A 24,452-nucleotide genomic window follows, 5' to 3' on the forward strand; every position below is an offset into this window, starting at 1 on the left:
TTCCACGCAACCTCTGCTGCCAGAGTACGGAATTTAATGGCGTAGTCGGCAACAGTTCCCGTACTCTGTTCGATGGACATGAGGCACTTGGCAGCAGAAGCGGAGCATGCGGAAACATCAAATACCCTTTTAAACGAAGCCACAAACTCAGGGTAGCTCAAGATTTTGTGTCTCCCATAGAGAGTTTGCCCAGGCCAAGGCTCTCTCAGAAAGCAAAGATATCATGAAATCTACTTTTCTTCTGTCCGTGGGAAACGCCGGGGGCAGTATCTCAAAGTATATCTCAACCTGGTTGAGAAACCCTCTGCATTGCACTGGATTGCCCCCAAATCGCTGGGGAAGTGGAGTGGAACCAGACATACCACTTATAGAGGTAATACTCAAGGCGGGTGCCTACACAGAGACTGGAGCAGCAGCAGGGTCAGCCTGCAACATAGGTTGTACCGGGGCGACCACAGTGGGAGATTCCAGGTGAGCCGTGTGACTCAGGAGCGTTTGTAACACCATGGCAAACTGATCCATGCGGTGATCCAGTTCATCCAATCTGGAAAAAATATTACCAACAAGTGGATTGACTGCATCTTCTGAATTCATGGCCTTCGCCTCCTGTCAGAAACCATGAAATCAGTCCGAGACTTGTAGTTACAGTGCATACAGTATTCTGGAATGGATTTTCCCACTTTCTGCTTTCTGCCAATAAAGTGGGCCCTAAGGTCCCCTTATGTTGCCACTTGGCTAGATACCACTTCTAAGTGGTTAACTATCTTGTCAAGAGAATCCCAGTCTTCTTCTAGGAGGTGCAGAATTAACCTTTTTGCTTGCCTTTCCAAGACATTAATGGCCAGTGCAGCCTGCTGGGATTTCTTATGATCAGTTTAATCCCCGCAATCTCTTGACCCAATAAACCAAGACCTGACCTGGTCTTGTGTACTTAGGTAATTGTTGCAGCAGGAATCCTGCCAGGAATAGGGGTCATTACTGCAGGGGCAGTAGGCTGAGTGATCATTATCAACAGAGTGTCTGTAACTTGCAGTTTACTAAAGAGGTACAAAGTTATAAGCAACAATGCAAAACAGATTCAGGATGGCAAAAATATGCATACACTGAAGAAAAATGAAAGTTGCATAAATGTATGAAGCCTGCACAAAAATGTCTTGACATCATTGTCTCTGTGGTTCAATTAGGGTGACGTGTGGCAGCATAGCATAGCCTCTAAAATACTCTATCAACAGAAAGTGAACAAATTCTGTAACACAGTACAGAACAGAGCTACTTGAAATTATCTTAGACCATGCCCCTAAAAGTGAAGCTTGAGGAATCCAAGGTGCAAAGAACGAAGCACCACTTCACAGGAACTGTAGCACTCTACTAGCAACCAGGGAGTTGTTCCCCACATTCGCTGGATCTTTTAGAGAAGCTGTATGCTTTTTGGCTCTGGCACAGCTGCCCACACTTCAGTTCTGGCAGTGGACGGTATTTCATTTGGCTGCAGATCACTTGTCCAGCTACCTCTGCCTCATCAAGTGTGGCTTCTCTAAGTTACTGAGGGAGGGAAGCAGAAAAAAATTATCTTCTCTGGGAGTGTCCAGGAACCTAGGGAGTTGTTGGAAAAAGGGGTTAAAGGGATTGGCTTCTCCATCTGTGCATGATGATTAAATGGGGACTCCACTACAGCTATAGCTATAATGTAAATGGTAAAAATAGACTGCATTAGCTGAGTATATTATAGTATACTGTATATAAAATGTGCTTTACACATCACATTTACGTATGTGTGTGTTATAATTTTGAATTCTAAAGATAACAAATTAAAGAATTTTAAATATGTTTTTAGAACAGGTAGGTATCATCTCTGATTATCTGAATTATACATTCAAAAAAGGTACTTACTACATCTTTTGAATTTAAAAAATATGCACAGCTGGAGTTTATGTCAGTTCCAGAGAATGCTCAGCACGGTTACTTTTCTTATTAAATTACAGTTTCTGAGATTCCTTTCAGAATAATATGCACTGGAATAACCTGTATGTAGTAGCAGCTTGGCATTTTTTGAAAAGTACATTGTGCACTAGTCTTGAAAACCTTTTAATGATAATAACACATATAAAAGTTTGAGTGACCTAAAAGTTACATTTAAAAGCAACATTGAGTTTCACGTGTAAAAAAGGATGCAGACCTGTATTTGAACAAATGACTCCTTGAGAATTCTTACACATCTCGTTACTTTGCTTTCGTGTCAGGTCACACGTAGTTGGGTACTGACAAGCTTCTCCGGACCATCCAGCTTCACATTGACATTTTCCACAGTCACAAGTCCCATGGCCTGGTAAGTACAAACAAAAACATTTTCAATGTAGTGAGAATTCATTATTCTTGACCTGAAATTTTACACAATCAAATATGCTAGAGGGTATATTTTGTACAAAGGGCTAGTCACTAGTGTTGCTTGTGGTCTCCCTGTGGTTTTGTCCTCAATACTGCCTTGCAAAGCCTTGTTCTGCATGGTGTCAGCCATGGAAGCAGCCATCTTGGTAGGGGCAGGGCTTTTTTTCATTATGTCAAAACCTCCAACAAGGAAAACTGTGAACAGCACAGTAGTGATATCACCAAACCTCATTCCAAATTTCATGAGACTGCTATTGCTATTTTTCAATAGGAATTAAAGTGGAACTTCACCCAAATGGGGAAGTTCCACTTTTCCACCTCCCTCCCTCCTCTTTCACTTTTGAAAACGTTTAATTTTTGGGGGGGGGGGGGGGATCGGGTGTCTGGTTATGACAGGTACCAGCTCCCACTTTTGCCCAGATTGCCTAGGTGATCCAAGTAGCAGTTCACCCCCCCCCACTTTGCCCACAGCCTTCTGGGACACATCACAGGTCCCAGGAGGATGCAGGACCATTCACAAAGCACAGCGGGCTCACACATGTGCAGTGGTGCAGTGGAAAGCCGGCTGTGAAGCCGCAAGGTGTCACAGCCTGATTTCTTCAGTAAACTTGCCAGGGTCAGGGACTCAAAGACCAGTGAAGAACTGGCCCAGATGACAATGGGAAGTAAGTGTTCTTTTATTAAAAGTCAGCAGCAGGGCCAGAAGAAGGAAGGGTGGGCAGAAGGGCAACTGCCCTGGGCATAATATTGTAAGGGGGGGGGGGCAAGCTGTACCATGCTCTTTACATACAGATGAAACTCCCCACAAAATCGACTGGCTGTCACATCACCCTTTGCCCTGAACTCTGCTACCACTCACACACAGAGCTAAGGTTGTGCCTGTGAACATTATGTGCCTCCTCTCTGCAGCAGCAGCCATACCAGTGTGCACATGGGAGAAGGATGCTCTCTCCCAGCTTTGGCTGCTATCAAAGTCTGCCATGCTGGATCAGGGCTTTCACAGTCTAAACAGCAGTAGGGGTGGGTGGAGCTGGCAAAAGAAAGTTCAGCACAGTGCAGCACCGATCACTGTGAAGCCCTGCAGTCTTCAGAGCTCTCCCCAGGCCATCTAAGAAGTTCCAGATTCAAACCATGGAACCTGCTATTAAGGTGAAGTGCTGAAATATATGTGCAAAACAAGCTGGGTTAATGTCATATATACTGTAACAGATTTGTGAAACTTCCTATCTGTCTTACAGTCAGACTGTAACCAGTGTTTAGTTATTACTCTCTATTTACTGTATTTGTATTTAGCAAATCTGATGAGACCACAGACCAACACAACTACATTACTTCCCAGGATCTGTAAAAATCTTTATTGGACATTGGAGGTTATTTACGAAAGGCAATTCCACTTCGCACTACAAGTGCACTGCAAGTGCACTTGAAAGTGCACCTGGAAGTGCAGTTGCTCTAAATCTAAGGGGTAGATCTGAAATGAGTGGAAGATCTGCTGATTTTATCATCCAATTGTGTGCAAGCTAAAATGCTGTTTTTAATTTTCCTTGTATGTCCCCCTCGGATCTACAGCGGCTTTACTTACAAGTGCACTTTCAGTGCAATTTCAAGTGAACTTGCAGTGCAAAGTGGATTTACCTTTAGTAAATAACCCCCATTGTCTTTTCATTTGTTTGCAAAAGAGGTGAGGGTCTGCTGGAATGAAATGTCCATGCCTCTGATCAGTTACACATGTCTGTGTCTGATCAGTTACACATGTCTACAGATGTCTGAAAAGCTCTCTGCAATGATTCATATAATAAATCACTTTGGAATATCAAAAAATATCTGCTAATATATTATAGGAAATCTGGCGTTTAGGCTGACTATGGCCCCTTTCAGATGAAGTGTCTGATCAGGTCCACCTGTCAGTTTTTCAGACGTACCTGATCAGACCCTTGTTTCATCCCTATGGACTGGCGGGTGTAAATGGACTTGTGTCCATTTACACCCTCCTACCTCCAATTCCTGTCCATTAAAGGAAAAAAAATGGAAGACATTCCATCCCCCTCCATCTAGGCGGATAGGAGGGTAGTCGGATGTAAACAGATAGCGGGGTCAATTTAAACCCTCTAGTCCATAGAGCAGAGCGGGCTGTGTCCATGTCCATTGTGCATTTGTTGACCGCTTAAGTAACCGGGTGACCCCGCCCCCCTCTGACAACATGGGGAACGCCATAGGAAAGTCCCCGTGCGCCAGGGGAGGCCGGGGTCACTGGGTGGCCCCGCCCTCCGTTATATAAGTAGTGTCAGAAGAACCGAAGCGTTACATGGTGGAAGACTCCCACTGAGGCGGATCGTGCGGACGGAGCGGAGAAGAAGCTGGAGGAAGATGTGGGATGAGAAGAGCGGAGGAAGAGGAAGATGGAGAAGAAGAAGATGGAGGAAGAAGAACACCGAAAGAAGACCAGAAGAAAGAAGATGGATGACGCGGAAAGAAGAGGAAATTAATAAAGGACTTGTCAAAAACCGTCACTTGTGTTTTTTAATCTTTTTGACACTTTTTTGTGAAATGGTAGGGGTACCCCATTACCAATTCACACAGGGGGGGCCGGGATCTGGGGGTCCCCTTGTTAAAGGGGGCTTCCAGATTCCGATAAGCCCCCGCCTGCAGACCCCCACAACCACCGGGCAAAGGTTGTGGGGATGAGGCCCTTCTTCCCATCAACATGGGGACAAGGTGCTTTGGGGGGCTACCCCAAAGCACCCTCCCAATGTTGAGGGCATGTGGCCTGGTATGGTTCAGGGGGGGCGCTCTCTCGTCCCTGGGCCTGGTATGGAATTTAGGGGGACCCCCATGCATTTTTTTTTTCATTTTGGTTCAGGGTTCCCCTGTGGGGAAATTCCATACCGTTTTTATCAATGAACTTTTATGTGTATTGCCGGACTGACAATTCATTATAGCCGGCGCTAGCGATAGTAGTTTTACATGACTTTTTTTCCCTTTAGAAATGTCATATTGCTGTTAGACTGTTCTAAACACTGGAAACATGCGCCCCTTTACAGATATACTATAGACATCGCCCAGGTAGGAATGTTAAAGGAATATTACACTTTTATTGTTTCACTTTAAGCATTATTAAAATCACTGATCCCGAAAAAACGTCCCTTTTTAAAACTTCTTTTTGCATTGATACATGTCCCCTGGGGCAGGACCCAGGTCCCCAAACACTTTTTATGACAATAACTTGCATATAGGCCTTTAAAATGAGCACTTTGGATTATTCATGTTCGTGTCCCATAGACTTTAACAGTGTTCGTGCGTTCGAACAAATTTTTTGCCTGTTCGCATGTTCTGGATGCGAACCAAACCAGGGGGTGTTCGGCTCATCCCTAGTCCCCACAAAGTGTTAAAAGTGTCAGTTAATGTCAGAATGTCCACCACAATACTGTATATATAGTTTGTAGACGCTATAACTTTTGTGTAAACCAATTAATATACGCTATTTTTACAGATCCCCTGCTGATCAAAATAGAGTCTGCCCCCCCCCATGTGAAAGAGGCCTAAAGGTGGCTACAGAAAGATTAACCACTTGCCGACCAGCCATCGTCATTATACTGCGGCAGGTCGGCACGATCCCGCGAACCATTGTAGCTGTACGTCGGTCCCTTTAAGTGGGACAGCAGGCGCATGTGCGCCCAATGCACAGCGGGGGTGCGGATGCATGTGACCAGCGGTCGCGATGACCGCTGGCCAGGAGCGATTGTATGCACAAGAGGCAGAACAGGGACATGTGTGTGTAAACACACACATCCCAGTTCTGTGAGGAGAGGAGAGAGAGATCGTGAGTTCCTACTAGCTAGGAACCATGATCTGTCATCTCCAGGCCCGGATTTACTCCCTTTGCCGCCCCAAGGCCGGGTCCTTCAATGCCGCCCCCCCACACACACCACCATTCTCGTCCTTTATCGATGACTGCTACAATAGATCAATTAAAACATATCTCCACACACGAGAACACTGAAAACAACTGGCTTTAATTGTACTTCAGGGTAAGCGCGCGGGGTAACAATTTTTCGCGGGCAATTTTTCAGGGCAATTGCTGGTGTTAGTGCCTCAATCATCCCCGGCACCATGGTTGGCATGGTGTCAGGATGATTGAAACACATTATTTCTATCATTACATTGTAATATAAACTGAAATAGTTCAACTCACCATAATGCAGAATCATTGGGAGCCCTGAGCGTGTCACTTGCCACCATCGCTTGTCACTTGACACTATGCCTGCCACCAGATGGAGATGTCACTTTCCATGCTGCCACCACATGGGGATGTCACTTGCCACACTGCCTGGCTGCCACCAGATGGAGATGTCACTTGCCACGCTGCCTGCCACCAGATGGGGATGTCACTTGCCACGCTGCCACCAGATGGAGATGTCACTTGCCACTCTGCCTGCCACCAGATGGGGATGTCACTTGCCACACTGCCTGGCTGCCACCAGATGGAGATGTCACTTGCCACACTGCCTGGCTGCCACCAGATGGAGATGTCACTTGCCACGCTGCCTGCCACCAGATGGGGATGTCACTTGCCACGCTGCCACCAGATGGAGATGTCACTTGCCACGCTGCCACCAGATGGAGATGTCACTTGCCACTCTGCCTGCCACCAGATGGGGATGTCACTTGCCATGCTGCCACCAGATGGAGATGTCACTTGTCACACTGCCTGGCTGCCACCAGATGGAGATGTCACTTGCCACTCTGCCTGCCACCAGATGGGGATGTCACTTGCCACGCTGCCACCAGATGGAGATGTCACTTGTCACACTGCCACCAGATGGGGATGTCACTTGCCACGCTGCCACCAGATGGAGATGTCACTTGCCACACTGTCTGGCTGCCACCAGATGGGGATGTCACTTGCCACACTGCCTGGCTGCCACCAGATGGGGATGTCACTTGCCATGCTGCCACCAGATGGAGATGTCACTTGACACGCTGCCTGGCTGCCACCAGATGGAGATGTCACTTGCCACGCTGCCACCAGATGGGGATGTCACTTGCCACGCTGCCACCAGATGGGGATGTCACTTGCCACACTGTCTGGCTGCCACCAGATGGGGATGTCACTTGCCACGCTGCCACCAGATGGAGATGTCACTTGACATGCTGCCTGGCTGCCACCAGATGGAGATGTCACTTGCCACGCTGCCACCAGATGGGAATGTCACTTGCCACACTGCCTGGCTGCCACCAGATGGAGATGTCACTTGCCACGCTGCCACCAGATGGAGATGTCACTTGCCACATTGCCTGGCTGCCACCAGATGGGGATGTCACTTGCCATGCTGCCACCAGATGGGGATGTCACTTGCCACGCTGCCACCAGATGAGGATGTCACTTGCCATGCTGCCACCAGATGGAGACGTCACTTGCCACACTGCCACCAGATGGAGATGTCACTTGCCACGCTGCCACCAGATGAGGATGTCACTTGCCACGCTGCCACCAAATGGGGATGTCACTTGCCACGCTGCCACCAGATGGAGACGTCACTTGCCACACTGCCACCAGATGGAGATGTCACTTGCCACGCTGCCACCAGATGGAGATGTCACTTGCCACACTGCCACCAGATGTTGATGTCACTTGCCACACTGCCACCAGATGGGGATGTCACTTGCCACGCTGCCACCAGATGGGGATGTCACTTGCCACGCTGCCACCAGATGGGGATGTCACTTGCCATGCTGCCACCAGATGGAGACGTCACTTGCCACACTGCCACCAGATGTTGATGTCACTTGCCACGCTGCCACCAGATGTTGATGTCACTTGCCATGCTGCCACCAGATGGGGATGTCACTTGCCATGCTGCCACCAGATGGGGATGTCACTTGCCACGCTGCCACCAGATGAGGATGTCACTTGCCATGCTGCCACCAGATGGCGACGTCACTTGCCACACTGCCACCAGATGGAGATGTCACTTGCCACGCTGCCACCAGATGAGGATGTCACTTGCCACGCTGCCACCAGATGGGGATGTCACTTGCCACGCTGCCACCAGATGGAGACGTCACTTGCCACACTGCCACCAGATGGAGATGTCACTTGCCACGCTGCCACCAGATGTTGATGTCACTTGCCACCAGATGTTGATGTCACTTGCCACACTGCCACCAGATGGGGATGTCACTTGCCACGCTGCCACCAGATGGGGATGTCACTTGCCACGCTGCCACCAGATGGGGATGTCACTTGCCATGCTGCCACCAGATGGGGATGTCACTTGCCATGCTGCCACCAGATGGAGACGTCACTTGCCACACTGCCACCAGATGTTGATGTCACTTGCCACGCTGCCACCAGATGGGGATGTCACTTGCCATGCTGCCACCAGATGGAGACGTCACTTGCCACACTGCCACCAGATGTTGATGTCACTTGCCACGCTGCCTGTCTGCCACCAGATGAAGGAGGGCGGAACAGCGGTGCTGGCAATGAGAGATGTCATCTCTCTCCCCCCGCTGCCGCACCGCTGACATTACTTCTTAATCTTTTCAAAAATGGCGCCGGGCGGCGAAATCACGCTACTGCGCATGCGCCGCCCGGCCGAGCGCATACGAGCTTTGCCGAGCCCGGCCGCTTCAGAACTGCGCATGCGCAGTAGTGGGCGCCTCGCAGCCAACTTTTCTAAGGGCACCGGTGCCCTTAATTAACTTTAACGAGCAGCCCGAAAGGGGCCCCTGCACCACTGCCGCCCCGAGGCCTGGCCTCGGTGGCCTTGTGGCAAATCCGGCCCTGGTCATCTCCTATAGTCAGTTCCATCCCCCACAGTTAGAACACACACAAAGGGAACACAGTTAACTCCTTGATCGCCCCCTAGTGTTAACCCTTTCCCTGCCAGTGACATTTATACAGTAATCAGTGCATATTTAATTGTCAATCGACCCAAAAATTTGTCAGAGGTGTCTGATGTGTCCGCCATAATGTCGCAGTCTCAATAAAAATCGCAGATCGCCGCCATTACTAGTAAAAAAAAAATAATAATAAAAATGCCATAAATCTATCCCCTATCCAAACAATATACGCTTTTTACGATTTTTATTACCAAAAATATGTAGAAGAATACATATCGGCCTAAACTGAGGAAAAAATTTCCTTTTTTTAAAAAAAAATTGGGGCTATTTATTACAGCAAAAAGTACAAAATATTGTGTTTTTTTTTCAAAATTGTCGTTTTTTTTTTGCTTATAGCACAAAAAATTAAAACCACAGAGATGATCAAATACTGCCGAAAGAAAGCTCTATTTGTGGGGAAAAAAGGACATCAATTTTGTTTGGGAACAACGTCGCATGACCATGCAATTGTCAGTTAAAACGATGTAGTGCCGTATCGCAAAAAATTACCTGGTTATTAAGCAGTCAATTCTTCCGGGGCTAAAGTGGTTAAAATACAGCCATTTCAGTCTGTGGGGGGCTCTCCCTGATCGACAGAAATTGTTCGGTAGATTGACTTCTTTCAAACTGCCATGCTGGAAAACTGTTTGCAGTGCTGACCAGTGTATTCTGACAGTGAGTGAGCCCTGCTATCAGTACACAATAGCACACAGCACAATTGGACAAGTGGACAGCACAATTAATGGTACACCATGCCACGTCCTACTTGGTTATACAGAAATAAAGAGTAGAAAAAAATTGACTTTACAGGCATATTTTTCATTATTTAAAAAAAATCTAAATTTTATTGGTTGACAAAACATCAATGAAAAAAGACTAAGACAAAGATAAAAAACATATACAAAGTGAAGGTAGTTTAAAATATGTCTCAGTGACTAACCATATAATCAGGGGTTCAAACTGATCCTACTGGATCAGGTTGATGAGTTGTGACTAGTTCCTACGGCTTGACTAATAAACCCTTAAAGGGGAAATACCCATGTATGTGCAGAAAATATAAAAAAAAGTGCTCAAATTGCTCGACTAGTTTCGCGCTCTAGACGCGCTTCTTCTGGAGATATATATATATATATATATATATATATATATATATATAAACATAGAATATAATATAGTTTGTCATTGAGGTGAAGCAGGCAGGTAAACAGGATCTCTACAGAGAGATTTGGATCCTAATGTCAACTACATGGGTGTGGTACATAGCAAGGCTCATCAAGCTGTGTGCTGAGAGCAGCAACATTCCAAGTTCAGTACATGTCACCCACAACACCTGCCCCAAACAGCCAGATCACGGGGAATGCCTGTTCCAGTTGAGCAATTTGAGCACTTTTTTTTAATACATTTTCTGAGCATTGGAGTTGAAGTTATCCACTTCAGTTTGACCTTATCTAACCCTCCATATGTTACTATTTGATATATGATGAAATGATTGTGTATGCACATACATGGGTATTTGCCCTTTAAGAGTTTATTAGTCAAGCTGTAGGAACTAGTCACAACTCATCAACCTGATCCGGTAGGATCAGTATAAACCCAGGATTCTATGGTTGGTCACTGAGACATGTTTTAAACCACTTTCACTTTGTATATGTTTTTTATCTTTGACTTATGCCCTGTAAACACAGTCAGATTTTCCGATGGAAAATGTGTGATAGGACCTTGTTGTCGGAAATTCCGACCGTGTGTGGGCTCCATCACACATTTTCCATAGGAATTTCCGACACACAAAGTTTGAGAGCTTGCTATAAAATTTTCCGACAACAAAATCCGTTGTCGGAAATTCCGACCATGTGTAGACAAATTCGACGCACAAAGTGCCACGCATGCTCAGAATAAATTAAGAGACGAAAGCTATTGGCTACTGCCCCGTTTATAGTCCCGACGTACGTGGTTTATGTCACCGCGTTCAGAACGATCGGATTTTCCAACAACTTTGTGTGATCATGTGCATGCAAGACAAGTTTGAGCCAACATCCGTCGGAAAAAATCAATGGATTTTGTTGTCAGAATGTCCGATCAATGTCCAACCGTGTGTACAGGGCATTAGTCTTTTTCACTGATGTTTTGTCAACCAATAAAATTTTGATTTTTTTTATATAATGAAAAATAATAATATCATTTATATAATGAAAAATATGCCTGCAAAGTCCATTTTTCCTACTCTTTATTTCTGTATTACATTAGAGTTGGGTTAACAGTTTGGGTGGTTGTGGGGGTTTGTGGGCAGGGGGCTTATTGGCCCCCAGACCCCCCCCCCCATGTGAATGAGTATGGGGTACATTGTACCAGTACTCATTCACCAAAAAAAGTGTAAAAAAATAAATAAAAACAGGACGCAGTTTTTGACAATTCCTTTATTAAAAAAATAAAAAAACAATGTCCCCGTTGTAGATCCATTGTCAATCATGACGCCCGCCGCATACCCCATATTTATTCACATAGGGAGGGGGCCAGGATCTTAAAGCCCCCTGCCCGCAGACCCCCACAACCACAGCCCCACAACACAGTACAGATGCGCCACTTTACAGGCAGACTAAGGGGACCCCACAGACACTATATTTAGGGATTTTTCATTTTTATAGTTTCACTTTAAGCATCATTAACCACTTCAGCTTTGGAAGGTTCGCAGCCCTTCCTGACCAAGCCATTTTTTTGCGATACTGCACTGCGTTGCTTTAACTGACAATTGCGCGGTCGTGCAACACTGTACCCAAATAAAATTGATGTTCTTTTTTTTTCCACAAATAGAGCTTTCTTTTGGCAGTATTTGATCAACTATGCAAAATAATATTTTTTACTTTCTGCTATAAAACCTATCCAATAAAAATATGTAAAAAAAAATCTAATTTCTTCATCAATTTAGACCAATATGTATTCTGCTACATGTTTTTGGTAAAAAAAAATCCCAATAAGCGAATATTGATTGGTTTGCGCAAAAGTTATAGCATCTACAAACTATGGGATAGATTTATGGACTTTTAATTTTTTTACTAGTAATGGCGGTGATCAGCGATTTTTAGCAGGACTGCGACATTGCAGTGGACAAATCGGATACCTAACTGACACTTTTGACACTTTTTGGGGACCAGTGACACCAATCCAGTGATCAGTGCTAAAAAAAATGCACTGTCATGGTACTAATGACATAGGCAGGAAAGGGGTTAACATCAGGGGCGATCAAAGGGTTAAATGTGTTCCCTGGGAGTGCTTTCTTACTGTGTGGGGAATGGTTTAGCTGTAGAAGCACAGAGATCAGTGTTCCTGCCTAAGAGAAACACAAGATCTCTGTCTTCCTTACTAGCAGAACGGCGATCTGCCTGTCTTGGAATGGACGCCGGGTTTCTGGAAGCCATCGGGTCCGCTGGACCCACTGATTGGCTCCCACTGTGTCCATTCACAGCAGGAGCGGGGCTCCAGTGGCGCGTTTGCGCACCCCAGATCCGAAGAAAAAAATCACATACAGGTACGTGATTTCACGCTTAAGGGCCGCCCTGCCGCAGTATATGTACTTGGGGCAGTCCTTAAAATCACTGCTCCTGTAAGAATAATATTTTTTTTAAAATGTTTGCATTGATACATGTCCCCCAGGCAGTACCCGGGCCGCCATACCCTTTTTATGAGCAATAACTTGCACATAAGCCTTCAAAATGGGGACTTTTGATTTCTCAAGTTAGGGTCTGAACTTTTGCGATGTTTGAGAGTTCTGTCGGGAATCGAACTGGGGGGTGTTCGGCCCAACTCTATGTTACATATATTTTGATGAGGCATGCTACACATTTTGCTATTAACCCCACCCCTTACTCCGCAGTAGGGGGGTGCAGTTTGGCATATTTGCCCTGGGCACCAGATGACCTTGTCCCGGCACTGGTCAGTAGCTACAATATTTGTAGCTGCTGACTTTTATTTTATTTTTTTGGGGGGACTGAAGCTCTTCTTTAAAGACAAAGGTACATTTTTCAGTGTACTGCTTTTGCACATTTAACCTCTCTACATTTTCCCTAAAACTTTGTTTTACTATCTGTGTTACCTGGCCAGAGAAGATTCTACGAGTCCTGCCTCCATCTACCACTGTAAACAGAAGGCAGTATGTAACCTATAGTCACTCTCTCTCTCATTCACTTCTCAATGCATTAGAAAGTAGCCTATCTTGTTATATGACTGCAGTTCTCTGGAGACATTTGACTATTTTTTAAGAAAATATATTTTTACCGTGGCACAGTTCACGTTTTTCAAAAACCCAGCAAGGCTATTTTATCTGATACAGGTTAATATGCATAAACTATGTTAATACAAAAAAAGGCAAATCATATTGCAATAGACAATAGAAATATTGCAGACAAAGCCCATAATGATGAACGTTTTGGTAAATCTGGTCAAGCAAAAAGTAGAAATATTGTACCATATAAATACATTTTCATTATGATCCAGCAGAACATGGCACAAAATCATATCCCTAATATTGGAAAGATACTTCAGTTTTACTAAACAGGATGTGACAGTTCCAGGAAGAGCATCTCATGAATTGTGTAACATATGGAAATGACACAGATACTTGTAGTTTTAACCAGCAATTCAGTTATAATGGTAACAAGAGCTTATTTCTGACATAAACCATCTGTCTAAATATCTTGCGGATTTCATATCGCCAGGTTAAATAATGAGCAGTGCAGTGTTACATAACCTATTTGATTACTTGATTTTGAGCCTTTTTGAGAGTTACATCTGTAGATGTATGAGCCAAGTAAAACATGTTAGTATCAAACCTCTCATCACATTGTTCTGAACATTTATCTATCTGTAAGTCTGGTTGTTATTCCTTTTAATTTGTAATCCGTAGTATTCTTGATGGTGTCTATCAATGGCAAAAAGTACAATTCTCCTTTTTTTACTGTAAACTAGCAAAAAGCTACATACAAATATATAGTCAGGACTTTCATGAATCCTCACCCAAAGCTCTTGTATTTGACACATTTCCTCTTTCTTAGCCCTGTGCACAAAGCCTCAGTCAAATTATATCAATAGCATCCATTGAATAGCCAAAGGTAAGCATAGAATTGACATTGCCAGTACAGAGGAACTCTGTAATTACCTAAGCTCATTCACATTGTGCAGCTTTAGGAGATTGATTCATTAGAAAGATTTAATGCAGAGGGGCCTAACCCTTGATGATATACTACACAGTTTGCCAACAAGTAAGAGGATTCCAGAAAATGGAAAAATGTTTACCTGTACTTACTGTAATTTTTCTTTCCTGGTGCATCCTCAAGTTAGCCTACTGTGGATCAGCTGTGTCCTTTGTTCCTCCCAGGATAACCCTTAACTAGCCCTTTAAATTCCTAACCTACCAGTGTACAGATGTTACCTAGCTAGACTCGTGAGGGCTAAGAGCTGGAATGCCAAACTGGCATAAGGATGCACCAGAAAAGCAAAATTATGGTAGGTTTAACATGCAAAAATTTTCCATTTTCTTGGAGGACCGCAGGCTAGCATTCTGTAGGATGTAACTGGAAATCAAATGAAGGGGGGTGGTGAGAACATAATTAAAACCTGTATACTTCCAAGCAAACCGCGTTTTTCTATAATAAAATATTTTTATTCACCTGTGGTGTGCCACTGAAGTGACCTTCTTGGTAGGCTTTCTCCTTTTGTTTATGCCAGAGAAAATACGTACACCATGCAAAAGTCCCAAACTACCACCAGGGGATCTTGAGCTTAGGGGCCGGGATCCAGAAATCTGGAGAAGGAGCAGGGAGATGAGCAATAGAGGCTGGCGCCATCAAGTCAACATCCAGAATACCCACATCCAGAGTACCCTATTGGTCAAAAATCTTCCTCAGATAGCACCTGTTCAGGGACCATTTATTGTTGAACTTGTTTGCTGTCACATTCTGGATTCCAGGTAGATATAAAGCAATGAGGGACTGTAGATGTTGCTCTGCCCATCCCATATCTTCACAGAGATCTGTAATGGCTGGAGACTTCTGGTCCCTCCTTGATGAACCACATAGGTCACCTATGTGGTGTTGTCTGACAAGATATTGACATGTTGACCCTGAAACTGAGTTTTGAAAGACTAAAGCTTGAAGAAAAACCTCCAGCTCTGGGTGATTGGAAGAATGGACAATGTGCACCCCAGCCAGTGGTGTATCTAAGGTATGGCACATATGGCAAGTGCCATGGGCGCCATATGAAGGGGACACTCGTCAGTGCCTTCTCTTTGCGGGGGGTGGCAAAAAAGCCTCCTCGACCCATCCTCCCAAACCGAGTCCTAGTGACTTGTAGTTTTGCTATCTGTTTTTTTTGGTAAGGTTATCTGAAAGATGGGTTTGAAATGTTTTGACACAGGCGTTTCAGAGCTTGCCATAGGTGACATTTTCACTAGATATGCCTCTGTCCCCAGCCCCTCTTACTTACATCCGTGGTAAGCACAACTTCTGACAACTGCTCCAGTGGTCTTTCTGGCAAGAAATTATTTTGGGAGAAGGCTGTTCGGTTTCACTGTTGGACAAAATTGTTGTAGATCATCTGCTGATGCTATTTCCTCACAGTGACTGCTCGAATTGTGACCAATAGCAAACAAGAATGTTGTGTATTATGAATTTTGTAAAGAGGACATAGCACATGCTGTTTGCCTTCTGACTTTCTCTTTCTCCTGATTTCACATAGAGAAAGACATTCGAACAGGGAAGGGAAGTGGCAAGGAAACTAAGGTCACACTAAAAAAAAAAAAAAAAGAAATCCTGTTTTAATTACAATTTTGGATTAAATGGTACCAGTTTAGCTCACCACTCAATGACTGGTAGATCTATAGCTAGGTGATGGTAACTAATACTTGCTATGTCACAATATTTTAAAGTTTATATATTGCCAAAACTTTTTTTAGCTGTGGAAAGAATGGGGAAGGATTAGAATTCTTGTCAGCATATGCTGCTGCCCAGGGCTCCTTTAGAAAAATTACCCCTTACTTGCTCTACCAGGGGCAACATTTTCTCCAGACAGGAAGTGAAGAAAACTCTCCAACAGCACAACAGCAACACAGAAGTTTTTCCCCCTAAGTTAAAGTATAACTAAAGGCAAAACTTAGAGTGGAGATGGATTAGAACACCTGTCAGTTTTTATTGCTGTCTGTGCCCCGTTAAGAAGATACAACCTCTCTTTTTGTCCCGTTGTCCCCAGAAAAGTGATAGAGGAGAATTATTCCAAAAGGGACACTAGTTCTGGTGACTTGGTGGTCCCCACTAAATTTCCTCAACTTGTAGGGATTTCTTACTTCCTGTTTGACTATGGGACAGGAAGTGCTGGGAAATCTCTGCAATGAGACACAGATGACAAAAAAAAACTGACAGGGGTTAAAATCCTCCCTTGCTTTATTCAAAATTAGGAAAAAAGTTTTACATATAGCTCTACTTTAAGTAGTACTAGAAACCATGTTCACAATGTATTGCTATCTTTTCCTTATTGCAGATTTCACTGACTTCCTTTTTTTGTAAAATGAACAGTTTAGTCCTAAAAGAGTGCTGGACAGCAGTAAACTCTGACAGAGGTTTAACCTTTCTCTACCTATGCAAAATCAAATACACCTTAATACCAGCCTGTATGCCTATCATCTTTAAGTGAGTTTTCAAAGAGTGTACTGCTCCCCCACCATATAGGTGTGCAGATGAAGGACATGCTCCCCAACATGCGACTTGTCCTGACACAGCACAACACAACTATAATGCTCATTTTTACAAAAACACTCAAAAGATACAGCAAGCAGAATTTTTCAATGTTGTAACACATTGCCCTCTATTGCAAAACACTAATGAGAAAGAGCTTTATAAATTATAATACCGACTAATTTTCAATTGCTTTTAACATGCTGTGATCTTGTGTTGTAGTGCACATAAATCGCAATGATGTCAATGGGTCCTTAGATTGGTGTAAAGTTATATACAGGCATGCAATAGTGACAGTTATGCATGCACCAAATACCCTTACTAACAAAATATTGTTATTTAAATATGCACATTTATGGGTACAGGTATGGGTCTGTGTGTATAAGTGAAGGGAAGCGCTGAGTATGGGTCTACCTTTGAAGGAGGGCAGTAGTTTGACTTGGAGAACAGTTAGGTTTAGCTGGTACAAGTATTCACAGAGCTTCACTTTTTCCACATTTTGTTATGTTATTAGTCTTATTCCAGAATGGATTAAATCCATTATTTTCCTCAAAATTCTAGAAACAATACCCCATGATGACAACGTGAAAGAAGTTTGTTTGAAATCTTTGAAATTTATTAAAAATAAAAAATGAAAAAATCCCATGTACATAATTATTCACAGCCTTTGCTCAATACTTTGTTGAAGCATCTTTGGCACCAATTACAGCCTCAAGTCTTTTTGAGTATGATGCTACAAGATAATGATGCTACATCTATTTTTGGGCAGTTTCTCCCATTCTTCTTTGCAGGACCTCTCAAGCATCATCAGGTTGGATGGGGAGCACTGGTGCACAGCCATTTTCAGATCTCTCCAGAGATGTTAAATTGGGTTCAAGTCTGTGCTCTGGCTGGGCCACTCAAGGACATTCATAGAGTTGTCCTGTTGCCAATTCTTTTGTTATCTTGGCTGTGTGCTAAGGGTTGTTGTCCTGTTGGAAGATGAACCTTCCCCCCAAGTCTGAGGTCCAAAGCGCTCTGGAGCAGATTTTCGTCAAGGATGTCTCTGTACATTGCTGCATTCATCTTTCCCTCATTCCCGACTAGTCTCCCAGTTCCTGAAAAACATCCCCACATGATGCTGCCAACACCATGTTTCACTGTAAGGATGGTATTGGCCAGGTGATGAGTGTTGCCTGGGTTTCTCCAGACATGACGCTTGCCATTCAGGCCAAAGAGTTCAATCTTTGTTTCATCAAACCAGAGAATTTTGTTTCTCATGGTCTGAGAGTCCTTCAGGTGCCGTTTGGCAAACTCTAGACGGGCTGTCATGTGCCTTTTACTGAGGTGTGGCGTCCATCTGGCCACTCTACTATACAGGCGTGATTGGTGGAGTGTTGCAGAGATGGTTGTTCTTCTGGAAGGTTCTCCTCTCTCCACAGAGAAACGCTGGAGCTGTGTCAGCGTAACCATCTAGTTCTTGGTCACCTCCCTGACTAAGGCCCTTCTCCCTGATCCCTCAGTTAGGCAGGACAGCCCACTCTAGGAAGAGTCCTGGTGATTCCAAACGTCTTCCATTTACGGATGATGGAGACCACTGTGCTCATTGGGATGTTAAATGCTGCAGAATTTGTTCTGCACCCTTCCCCAGATCTGTGCCTCGATACAATCCTGTCTCAGAGGTCTACAGTCAATTCCTTGGACTTCATGGCTTGGTTTGTGCTCCCACATGCACTGTTAACTGTGGGACCTTATATAGACAGGTGTGTGCCTTATATAGATAGGTGTGTGCCTTCCAAATCATGTCCAATCAACTGAATTTACCACAGGTGGACTCCAATCAAGTTGTAGAAACATCTCAGGCCGGGTTCACACTGGTACGACACGAAGGTCGTACCACTTTGGACCTGACTTTGCCCTGCGACTTCAATGAACAGGGATCTGACTTTGATCCCCGACAATATCAGGCACTGTGCCTGGTATGAATCTTTAGGGGGAACACCATGCCAAATTTAAAAAAAAAAAGACATAGGTTCCCCCTCCAAGAGCATACCAGGACCTTTGGTCTGCGGCAGCGGAGGACACAGAAGTGCCAGAGAGGGGAGAACAGATCGGAAGAGACGCAGGAGCTGCCTAATAAATTACTTTAAAAACATATGTAATGTGTTTTATTTTTGACACTTTTTTTAGGTGAATGGGTAGGGTACCCCATACTCATTCACATAGGGTTGGGGGGGGGGATCTGGGGGCCCCCTTCTTAAAGGGGGCTTCCAGATTCCGATAAGCCCCCTGCCCGCAGACCCCGACAACCAACGGCCAGGGTTGTCGGGAAGAGGCCCTTGTCCTCATAAACATGGGGACTAGGTGCTTTGGGGCCCCCCTGTCCCAAAGCACCCACCCCCCATGTAGAGGGCATATGGCCTGGTATGGTTCAGGAGGGGGGGCACTCCCTCGTCCCCACCCCCTTTCCTGACCTGCCAGGCTGTGTGCCCGGATAAGGGTCTGGTATGGATTTTGGGGGGACCCCCCACGCTGTCTTTTCAGCATAGGGGGTTCCCCTTAAAATCCATTCCAGACCGAAGGGCCTGGTATGCTCTTGAAGGGCCGTTTTTTTTTTTTAATTTGGAATGGAGTTCCCCTTCAAGATCATCAGAGCACAAGTGGCATGCCAAAGTCGGATCAGTCAAGATGGCGATCCGATTTCAGTGATATTCAATGGGCTGAAGTAGGATCAAAGTCGGACCAAAGTAGTGCAAGCAGCATTTTTAAAGTCAGACCGACTTGTGTCGGACCAGTTAAGACAGCTACCATAGGGAAACATTGATTTTCACATGTCATGCGACATGAGCTTCCAATGTCGGAGCGTTTGTCGTACCAGTGTGAACCCGGCCTCATGGATGATCAGTGGAAACAGGATGCACCTGAGCTCAATTTTGAGTGTCATGGCAAAGACTGTGAATACTTATGTACATGTGATTTTTTTGTTTTTTATTTTTAATAAATTTGCAAAGATTTCAAACAAACTTCTTTCATTATGGGGTATTGTTTTTAGAATTTTGAGGAAAATAATGAATTTAAGCCATTCATAGGTTGTAACATAAAATGTGGAAAAAGTGAAGCGCGGTGAATACTTACTGTAACATGATGAAGGGCCAGATAGCATGGGTTACAGTGAACATTGTTACATGCCTGTAGGCACCTTAAACATACTCGGACATTATGACTTGGCCCTGCAGGGATGCCCACTTTATTTTTATTTTACTGGCGATTTGCTACTGCTTTAAAGCTAAAGTGTAGTTGTTTAAATCCTTAAACTTTTAAGTTCAAATCATAGACAGTTTTCATCTAGGGCTTTCCAAATATAAATATTTGCATTTTAACTCATTAACCTAAAGGCTTACTACATCTTTAGCAACATGTTACATGCTGGTCTCCACCCACACAGAGATCTGTGACTAAGTAAACTTAACCGCTTGCCAACTGCTTCACGCACATATACTGCGGCAGAAGGGCATGTACAGGGATACTAACATACCTGTACGTTGCCCTTTAAGAAGCGGCTTGCGGGCACGCGCGCCCTCCGCGAGCTCCGTGAGTGTGATCGTGGGTACCTGCAGACTCAATGTCCGCGGGGATACCCACGATCATCTCACGGAGAGGAAGAACGGGGAAATGCTGATGTAAACAAGCATTTCTCTGTTCTGCCTAATGACACTGACACTGATCACCGCTTCCTGTAATCAGGAGCGTTGATCAGTGTTGTGTCACACATCGCCCCACCCCCCCCACAGTTAGAATCACTCCCTGGGATGCACTAAACCCCTACAGCGCCCCCTCCTGGATAACCCCTTCACTGCCAGTCACATTTACACAGTAATCAATGCATTTTTAATCGCACTGATCGCTGCATAAATGTGAATGGCCCCAAAATAGCGCCAAAAGTGTCCGATCTCTCCGCCATAATGTCGCAATCACGATGAAAATCGCTGATCGCCGCCATTACTAGTAAAAAAAAAATGTATTAATAAAAATGCCATAAAACTATCCCTTATTTTGTAGACGCTATACCTTTTGCGCAAACCAATCAATAAACGCTTATTGCGATTTTTATTACCAAAAATATGTAGAAGAATACGTATCGGCCTAAACCGAGAGAAAAAAATGGTTTTATTATATATTTTTGGGGGATATTTTTTATAGCAAAAAGTAAAAAATGCGTTTTTTTCAAAATTGTCACAATTTTTTTGTTTATAGCGCAAAAAATAAAAAACGCAGAGGTGATCAAATACCACCAAAAGAAAGCTCTATTTGTGAGAAAAAAAGGACGTCAATTTTGCTTGGGAGCCAAGTCGCACGACCGCGCAATTGTCAGTTAAAGCGACGCAGTGCCGAATCGCAAAAAGTGCTCTGGTCTTCGGCCAGCCAAATGGACTGGGGCTTAAATGGTTAAAGTCAGGTCTGCCACTGCGACACTGGTAGTCCATTAATGCTTGCTCCAGCTCTGCGACTGATAGCCTGTACAAAGGTCAGGGCAGAGAGCAATTGCTGGCAATGGCACTGTCCGAATCGGTGCAACTCTGCATTTGCGGGGCCGAACCAATTCCCAAAGGCAGTTTCTGTACTACTTTTGGCGATTTTGGAGTGCAATTTTCATTGAGATCTGTGCAGGAACTGGCACAGATGTCTCTGAAATCGCCCCCGAAGTTGGGACTGACAGCTGAACTCAGCTGAACTCGCACGATTTCATTCCCGCAGTCAGTGTGAACCAGGGCTAAATCAGCGTTTCTCAAACTTTTGTCACTCTTTAAAATTATACAAAATCTTGAAGCACCTCATTTAGAAATGTAAATAACTAAACTAATCGTTTTACATAATGCAGCAGCATCCACACACACACACACGGGCCACCAAACATTAGAGGTGATTCATTCTTACAAAGCAATATAACTTTGCACACTGGTACTGACTAGTATTCTAGGGTTTCTCTTCTCTCCCTCATTCAGCTAATGTAACCCCAGGGCCAGGGAAAGGACAAACAAGGAGGTCTTTAGGGTGGAAGCTGGTCTATGGGGTGGTCAAAGTTGTAATGCTGCACAATATAAATGGCTGTGGCTTTGTGTAACCAAAAAAAAAAAAAAAGTCAGGATCCACTTTCAGCTTTTTGACAATTTTTGGGCAATTTGGGGCAATTTTTTTAGGCATTTTGCCAAAACACCCCTAAAGAATCCAAAAGGCATCCCAGGTTGAAAAAGACTAGCCTAAAAACTCAAACAGTGAGTGCATTTGATCGGATGCAGTCGCTGTTTAGCTGGCAATTTTAAACCTGATTTTTTTTTTATTGATTTTTGTTGCGACGCACGGTGCCAACAGGGCCACCCACAGCCCGAAATTGTGCTGACTCAGAATTTGAGCTGTGTATAGCTCGTTTTAACCCTATTCACTGTACAACAAGGCATTCTAGAAAAGAAAAACAACTCGTTCTAAAAACATTATTCTGCAAGCCTAACATTAACATATAAGCACCTAACATTGTCATTTAATTATTGGTAAATCATGTAATAATTATTTTCCTTCCTCATCATCTATGGTTGCATGTTATTTCTCAGGGTAGGTTTCCCAATAGTGACAACTGTCTTTATTCTTTGTGTTAATGCTGATGCTATTTAGTCTCCATAAAAAGCCAGTGACAACACAGCAGCACAACTGAGAGACAGAGTGTGGTCATCTTATGATAGGATATGCAAACAAAGTATCTGCAAAGCTCGTACAGCATCCATGGTGTGGGAATAACATGGCCGTGTATGGGGAGCCAGAACGAGGCTTGAGAAGCACAGCAGAGCATGGCGCCGGGTTGTGATGTCACAAATATGCGATGCATTTCAGAGTATTCAGGCTATTGATGGAGACAATAGCAGCACTCGTTTTTCAAGCATAGGATGTATGAGCACGGGGCTCATGGATACATACATGGATACATACATACATACATGGATACATTGATACATACTCAGAGGCACCCCTCTCCTTGTTTTTTCTTAGCTCTTTGGACCTTGCTTCTGGTCTTTTCGGTGGCAGCCCTGACAGACTCGTCTATGTATATTTTTATATATATACCCATTTCTGCCCCCTTGGACTATTAGGAACACTTTATTGAGGTATTGTTGCATTGCGCCTTTTTTACTTGTTTAATGATATGTTGTAGCAAACTCTTATGCCCCGTACACACGGTCGGATTTTCCGACGGAAAATGTGTGATAGGACCTTGTTGTCGGAAATTCCGACCGTGTGTGGGCTCCATCACACATTTTCCATCGGATTTTCCGACACACAAAGTTTGAGAGCAGGCTATAAAATTTTCCGACAACAAAATCCGTTGTCGGAATTTCCGATCGTGTTTACACAAATCCGACGCACAAAGTGCCACGCATGCTCAGAATAAATAAAGAGATGAAAGCTATTGGCTACTGCCCCGTTTAGAGTCCCGACATACGTGTTTTACGTCACCGCGTTCAGAACGATCGGATTTTCTGACAACTTTGTGTGACCGTGTGTATGCAAGACAAGTTTGAGCCAACATCCGTCGGAAAAAATCCTAGGATTTTGTTGTCGGAATGTCCGATCAATGTCCGACCGTGTGTACGGGGCATTAGAAATGTTTTTTGTCAGTATGTAGGCAGGTAATAGTTAATGCTGCCCAAGCCAGAAAGTTGAGAGTTAATTGTGTTCCAGGGTTTTCTTTTGGTGTGCTTCACTGGGTTTAACCCACTGGTTCTTAAACACGCCAGCTATGGACTTTACCAGAAATTGACTCTCTCCTCTGCAGGCATGCTGGGGCAGCCACAAGCCTGAGTTAGGGATTAGGAATTTTAGCAAAATGTCTGCACTTTGTTTTGGATTATCATTAGTCTTTGTCATCGTGTTGAATTATACAAGTAAAACTTTTGAAACTTTGCCTCTGCCTGGTGTAATGAAACTGCTGGTGAATGAACACACATCAGATGGGGTGCAGCCCCTGTCACTGCTGCAGACAAATAAATCTACAAAAATAGGATGGCAGCACTCCCATATTAGATGCAAAAATAGAAAAGTTTATTGAGGAGATAAAAACATGAGACAAAAATCAATGACAGGCAATGGCAGGGGCAAAAGGTGACGCGTTTCACACAGCTGGCGTGCTTCATCTAAACCATTCAGAATGCAATCACCCACATAATAATATACAAAAAAAATCACATGATCACTTAACATAATTGATTCAAAACAAATTAAAAATAGATGTGATTCTTCCGGTGATTGGATCCCTGTGTTCTGTTATTGGCTCCCAAAACGAAAAACATTTTTCCAGATGAGTGGCTTGGGTAATGTTATTAAAATGTCCATTGTAGAAAAAACATTAATCGTAAACAATTACCACAATACAAAACATCATAGCAAAAGCAATATGCAAAAATCATAATGAAACCAAAAAAACTGAAACAAATAAAA

General features: G+C 44.1%; 1 protein-coding gene and 1 long non-coding RNA gene across 2 annotated transcripts in view; one reads left to right on the forward strand and one right to left on the reverse strand.

The window, feature by feature from the left end:
• ITGBL1 (integrin subunit beta like 1) overlaps positions 1–24,452 on the reverse strand; it is a 408,856-nt gene that overhangs the window by 281,049 nt on the left and 103,355 nt on the right. Inside the window, exon 3 of the mRNA XM_073614434.1 lies at positions 2,177–2,323. Coding sequence (XP_073470535.1) covers positions 2,177–2,323 — 147 coding nt within the window. The remainder of the gene's footprint in view (positions 1–2,176; positions 2,324–24,452) is intronic.
• Positions 1–24,452, forward strand: part of LOC141127699 (uncharacterized) — a 92,719-nt gene that overhangs the window by 6,252 nt on the left and 62,015 nt on the right. The window contains exon 2 of the long non-coding RNA XR_012241584.1: positions 2,241–2,326. This is a non-coding gene — a long non-coding RNA (uncharacterized lncRNA). The remainder of the gene's footprint in view (positions 1–2,240; positions 2,327–24,452) is intronic.

The sequence above is a fragment of the Aquarana catesbeiana genome, linkage group LG02, assembly GCF_042186555.1.
Source record: "Aquarana catesbeiana isolate 2022-GZ linkage group LG02, ASM4218655v1, whole genome shotgun sequence".
NCBI classification, from domain to species: domain Eukaryota; kingdom Metazoa; phylum Chordata; class Amphibia; order Anura; family Ranidae; genus Aquarana; species Aquarana catesbeiana.